General features: G+C 40.9%; 1 protein-coding gene across 1 annotated transcript; it reads left to right on the plus strand.

Annotated features, from left to right (window-relative positions):
- Positions 1-3396: 3396 nt before the first annotated feature.
- Positions 3397-4901, plus strand: HRH4 (histamine receptor H4; the record flags this gene model as incomplete). Its single annotated transcript, XM_008940400.1, has 2 exons — positions 3397-3526; positions 4735-4901. Coding segments are annotated over exons 1-2 (297 nt in total), but the record flags the coding sequence as incomplete, so codon positions are not given.
- Between the last annotated feature and the right edge of the window lie 1828 nt (positions 4902-6729).

The following is a 6729-nucleotide window of genomic DNA, read 5'->3' on the forward strand; positions in this document are numbered from 1 at the left end:
GAGATTAAAAAAAATGGCTTGCAACAACTCTGACTTGAAAAATAATGCCCTAAAAGAAGATACCATGTTAAACTGAAGCAGCAGTTTTAATAGTTTGTTATCAAATATTGTAAATTTGATAGCAGTATGAGCTGTGTACATGTCCTCTAGTTGTGGAAGAGTGAGAAATTTCATTATCTGGCAAAAAGCTAAGAAGAAAAGGATTACAGTGTTAATTCATTCCTAAATGATTTGGGGTATTTTTTTTTTTTGGCAAAGTACATTCTGAAGAACTGCTGGGTGGTTTCTCTGTAGAAGAGGCTTCCTTAGTGAATTCAAGACAGTTGAGCAAGAGAAAAGAATTCCTGTTATTCTTAAAAGCTTCTCTTCTAAAAAATTGGTGATGAGACAATATTTTATCTACTTTTCCCTTATATCTGGAAATCTCCCATGCTGAACTATAGTAAAGGTCACTTGTTTTTAGCATCTACTGCACTTTACTTTGAAAAGTGAAGATAATTGTCTCTCTATTTGCAGCAGAGCAATTCTGGACTGTTTGTAATGTCTTGATGTTGCAAAATCTGAACACTTTCATGAGCAGGTAATTCAGTGTGGGGCTTTTACTGTTTTGTATGTGTTCTTGTTTCATATCTGGGGAAGAAGGAATGGAAGAGAAAGTGGGATCATTGACTTGTGGATCCTTTTGGTGTGTTGATTGTTAATATTTGAATTAAAATTCTGTATCTTTTTATAGCATTATCATTGAACAGTTCATATACTGCCCTGATGCCAGTAGAAAGCAGTTTATTGACTACTTCAATATCTTTCTAGCTGGCTGTGTTCTAGGCTGGTTTAATCACAGCTACAGCCACACACCAAAAAAAACCTGCTAGAAGTTTATATAGTGGATCTTCTATTAAACCTCACTTTTTAAAGTGAAATTCCTGCCAACCTGTGAAAGCTTTAATGCTTTTTAAAAAATTGCTGACTGGTGTAGATGATCTTGTGGGTGTGAACAGATCAGTTACATGGCATCATGACTGTGGTGCCAGAGGTGGTATCAATGGCCCATGAGTGCAGCCAGCTGGATTTTTAGGTGCTCTGCTGCACACAGGCTTCCAAGCATGGTGTGGAAGAGAGAGATACTCAACATTTCAGGAAACCAAGTTAGATCTGAGCTAACTCCAAGAAGAAATGTTGAGGCAAGCACCTCTGTGTCTAAATGAAAACCTTTTACTTACTTTCTTGCTGGGTATGTGACCCAGTGCAGATTCTGAGCACCCACTGATGGTCTGCAGCAGATATTTTTTGTGGGTGGGAGGTGTCCTAGGTTCAGTGCTTGCTACCTAGGGATTGGCACTTGGAATGCATGGGAGCAAGCTGTTGCTCCTATGATAAGGTGAGACCAGTCAAAAAGGACTGGTTGCATCAGGTCTGATGAAAGGAGAAATATAATTGGGGCATGGTAGCAGCTCCTAAGAGATCTATGATTTGCCAATATCCATGGCAATTTTCCTGCTGTGCTCTGGATTCAAATTCAGGGCAGCAATCACCAAAGGGCTGTCACCCTCCTTGAAGGCTTATAGGAGCCCTGTCATTTCTTGTGTTATCAGTGAAACCCAGAAGCAGACATTCTCAGGGAAGAAAGTGACTGTGTAGAAGATGAAGTGAAAACTATCAAGTGCACCATCTTGGCACGTTGACCCACAAATCACTGAGGGCATGGAGAGCACACCAGCAATGTGTTTTGCTATGTTCTTGCACTCTTTCTTGGGCTACACACAGCTGAGACAGAATCCAGACTTGTCCAAACCCTTAGTTTGACCTCTCATTTGTTCCCCACTTTTTCTTTTCAACCACATAATAGCTTGGATCTCAAGAACTTAGATCAGCTTTGGTATTGCTAGCAGAAGAAAGGCTAGTGGCAATTAGTCATTGCCAAAGTGTGTTTTCTAGATTTCCAGCATTACCTGGAAAGGAAATAAAGCTTAAAGAAGTACTGGACATGCATGCTGTGAAGATAGATAGATATGGATAATTGTCTTGCATTTTTTTTGTACTGCTGCCATTCAAATATTTAGTCAAAACACTTGGCAGATGCAAATGAATTTGTTCCCACCACAGAAACACAGACATCACAGCCAAAACTTTTCAAAGACAAGTATCTAAAATTAGACACCAAAGTGTTTTTAGAACCCAGAATAAAAATGATTGAATTTTAACAACTGTGGAATACTCACAACTCTCTGCAAGTGGCTTCATTACTCCAAATACAAGAACTTGTGGAAGACACATGATTTCTCCAACCAGGGTGGGAAGAAAAGCCTCATCCTAATAAAGTTAATTACCAAGCTCCCATTCCCAAAAGTCAGTAGTTTGTTCCTCAGTTTCTGGGATGGCAGCAGCTGACGCAGGGTCACTGGGGCTGCTGCTAAGAGTTTAAAACTGAGTTCAGTGGGAGTTTTGCAGCTGATCTCTGAGGGTTGGAGTGTTATTGGTCTGGTAAGAAATTGTGTATATGCTTCTTTACAGTGTAACTTTTCTCAGCCCTGGTGTCTACAGGAAGAGAAACAACAGCAACAACAATTTTGACCATGCCTTTGGTCAACAAAAAGATAAAACACAACAGAGAGTGTTGGTTAACTGGTTAATTGTGTATATGCTTCTTTACAGTGTAACTTTTCTCAGCCCTGGTGTCTACAGGAAGAGAAACAACAGCAACAACAATTTTGACCATGCCTTTGGTCAACAAAAAGATAAAACACAACAGAGAGGGACCACAGACTTGCTGAAAGAGTAGATTACATAAACAATGATGAAATTAGGAAATAGTTTTAATTCTCTTAAGGATATATACCCAGCATTAAGGAAAAAACTTGCAGGAAAAGCTTTTGTCCATAATGCTACCAAGCAAAATCCTTCTGGAAGGTAGGAAATGAGGGAGGACTGGGGGGAGAGGGTGAGAAGAGCAGGGGAGAATCTCAAATCAGCCTTCCTGATCCTGATAAGGATCAGGCTGCATAAAAAGGAACTTGCATTTTAACATAGGAGCTCAGAAAAACTGCACATTTCTTACTGGTAACTCTTCTGGAGACACACACAGCATAAAAACTCTTAGGGGGGGAAAATTAGATTCAGAGTCAGAACCTTTCAATTTTTTGCTTTCCTAAGTAATTTTTTTTAATGCTTACTGGATTTTTGGCCCATCCTGTTTATACTCCTCCTAAATCTCAACCTTTTGGCTAACTACCAGATGTGACTCTTTTTTTCCCAGGCTGACCTCCCCTGGAGACTCAAGATGCACAACAGCACCCCCGAAATCCCCCCTGCGGCTGGAGCCTCCAACGGGACCTGGTCCACACCGCCCCCGAGCCCTCTGAGTTCTCCCTGGGTGTGTTGGTGCTGCTGGCTGTCCTCATGGTGCTGCTGGCTCTGGTGACCATCCTTGGCAATGCCCTGGTGATCCTTGCCTTCATCCTGGACAGAAACCTCAGGCACAGGAGTAACTATTACTTTCTCAATCTTGCCATTTCGGACTTTGCCGTGGGTAAGTCCCCACCTGGAGGCACGGGCTGCTTTTGTCCTGGGAATCTTAGGAGTAATAATGGGGCTGATTTTTTTGGGTTGTTTTTTTCTAAGAGGACTATTCCTAGTTGCGTGTCCAGGGTGGAAGCTGCATGAAGTGTTTCAGCAGCCTGTTATATCCCAAAATATGAGAAAAACATTATGCATTTCAAGTGGAGCTTAGTTGGCATTACCTAACTTCCATCAATTTTTGTTTTGTGATATTATGTTTACCTGAATGCCTACTTTTCATACTAAATTGGGTTAAAAGCCTTGTACCCTTTTGATTCAAACTGATTTGTATTTCTGTAGCTGCATAATTTAGCTTCAGGGTACGCCTAAATTATCCTTAATTTCTGCTTGATCCTAATTGCTCAAAGCACACCCCTCCATGCTTTCTTTGCTTATTTTTTATAGTATATTTCATCTACCTGATTCTGACCTTCAACAACTTTTGCTTTATTTCTGTGCCTCTGGAGCTATAGCTGGATTTGAATAGAGATCTCTTGAGTCTTAGTTAGGGGGAGGATAACAGGAATTGTAAGAGTTTTAGGGAAATGGAAAGTCTCAAGATACTCTTCAGTACCTGTTAGAGGAACACAGATTATTATGAAGTAAGTCTAATCTTGAAATAACACTTTTTTTCCCCCCCTGTGGGTGTTAAAATCTATAACACAAGCAAGTGTTAGTTACTCTGTAGATGCAGTGATTCCATTTCATTGCAGCCTTGATGTTCTTCTCTGCCTTTCTGCATCACAGCAAGCTACACCATTAGCTCTTCAGCCTCACGAGGCTGCCTTCTGTGTCTGCAGTGATCACCTAGAAATCCATTAAAACAGGAACATACTGGCACCTTCACAACATTTGCATTTAACAGCCTAAATTTAGCCATGGGTGCGGGTCACTGGCGTAGGTTCCCACCACTTGGTGTGTCCCCATAGATAACACCCTATCAGCTCACCACTTTTTAGTGGCTAGGATCAAGAATTATGATGAGAAGAAATGTTAGACTGGGTGTGCTTCATTAACTGTGCCAGTTTTGTCACTTTTTTGATCATACAGCTTTAAATATTAGTCTGAAATTCATATTGTGTTTCTATAAAAGTTATTTCTGGAGCCCTTTTGGCCACCATATCATGTTTCTGTGTTTTCATGAGCACTGACTGATGTGCATTTGATTCATTTCCATAGGTGTGTTCTGCATGCCTCTCTACATCCCCTATGCCCTGACAGGGACGTGGCACTTGGGCAGAGATGTCTGCAAGCTCTGGCTGGTTGTGGACTACCTCATGTGCACAGCTTCAGTATTTAACATTGTCCTTATCAGCTACGACCGTTTCCTCTCAGTCACCAGAGCTGTAAGAAGAACGTTTCTAACTGCTTTTTATACATTGAGATTTCTATAGAACTCAGAGTGTTCACAATTAACACCAGAAATCAAATATTCCTTCATTATTGTACTGTTTTTGCCTGGATAAATGTTGATGCTTCAGTGTTTCACTGGGACTTGGAGATAGGATGATGCCTTGGCCATTATTTCAGTGTTTGCCTCCTGCTGTCTGGATTACAAGAGTATAATTAGGTGGGAAGGTCACAGTAGGAAAGGGGCAGCAAGAATATGGAGAATTGTGTTTTGGTCATTGGAATGAAAATTAGGTTGAGTCAAGGATGTGCTCAGGCTTGGGATAAATTTTAAAAGGAGAAGAGGGTGTGGAAGGCGGTGTGGAATGGACTGGCTGAAGATCAGATCAGCATCTGCATTACCACAGGGATTGATTGACATGAGCTGCTAACGAGCAGTTGGGTGGAAACTAATTCCTTAAAGAGGTGTGGAGTGGACTGGCTGAAGATCAGATGAGCATCTGCATTACCACAGGGACTGATTGACATGAGCTGCTAACAAGCAGTTGGGTGGAAACTAATTCCTTAAAGCAAAAAGAATGAATCAAAATATGCAGAGAGGTAAGAGGTGTATCCTTAGTATCATCATTCTTCTGCTTCAGAAGATACCCGAGGGAGCCAGTGGTAGATATAATGCAGCTCTACCTGATATTTGGACCAGATAGAAGACAATCAGCATCCTTTGCTTTTGATGAGTCTGCTAGCTCAAGTGACATGGGTTGTGTTAGTTTGGGAGGTTCTTGTCTGGGAAATGCTGACACAAAGTCTAATCTTTCTCCTCTTCCTCAGTGTTGTGGTTTTACGGTTGATCGCTGCTGCTGCTTTTTAAAAAGCTAGAACAATAAAGTGTGAAAATCCCTGTATTTAAGAAATAATAATATTTAAAAGTATTAATGAAGTTGCAGAGCTCATAATGTGAGAAATGTAGATTAGAAAAGCCTCTGCAGCCCAGATGAGCTCCATGCTCTTATGCACTGGTGATGGACCTCGTTTACATGATCAGATTCTATGAGAGAAAACCTCTAGGTAATTAGGATGGAGTGAGTCCAGGAGCCTTTAACCTAGGCCTGTTATCCCAAAAAAGAGATACCACACTTCCTCAGGGACTTGGGATTCACCTCTGCTGCAAACCTAGCTTGTGGTCTGGGGCCAGTCATTTCAGAGTTAACTATTTGTGAAGCTGTGCTGAGCTTCCTGTTTTCTGTCTGCTAAATCAAGATGCTTGTGGTCTCCCAAAGTCATTATTGCAGAACGTTCTCTAAGTCAATATGAGGTTTTAAGATGTAGAGGAGTCTGAATCTGCAAGCTGTTTAAAACAGAATCTGATAGAATGTGTGTAACACTGCCCTAGTGCTTTATTGCTGGTGAAACAGAGACAATTCTCCTTGTGTCATGTGTGGCTGTGACATTGTTTGTGTAGCATGCAGGTCCTGTGCTAATGAAGAGCATACAAAGCTGATGAGAAAGTTCTGGGTCTGAGTAAAGCCTGGGATATAAAATTTTGAACAGTATGGAGGAAGTAAAATTATCCAGCTTCTCATTAAATGATCATCCAGTGCTCTGAAAGATGCAGGAGACCAAGAGCTAGAAGCACATATTGTACATATTGTCTGGGCTGTTACAAGAGCAGTTTTAACTCTTGGATAACCTAACTTTGGGTGACATGATTTTAATTCTTAGTATTTTTTTGAAAGCTAGATATTTGTGGCTAGAGAGTGAAATAAATCAATGCAATCTGGATAGACATGAAACCACCAAGATTTACAGTAATGCAATGCCCTGTTT

Source organism: Merops nubicus, unplaced genomic scaffold, assembly GCF_000691845.1.
Source record: "Merops nubicus isolate BGI_N331 unplaced genomic scaffold, ASM69184v1 scaffold7865, whole genome shotgun sequence".
NCBI classification, from domain to species: domain Eukaryota; kingdom Metazoa; phylum Chordata; class Aves; order Coraciiformes; family Meropidae; genus Merops; species Merops nubicus.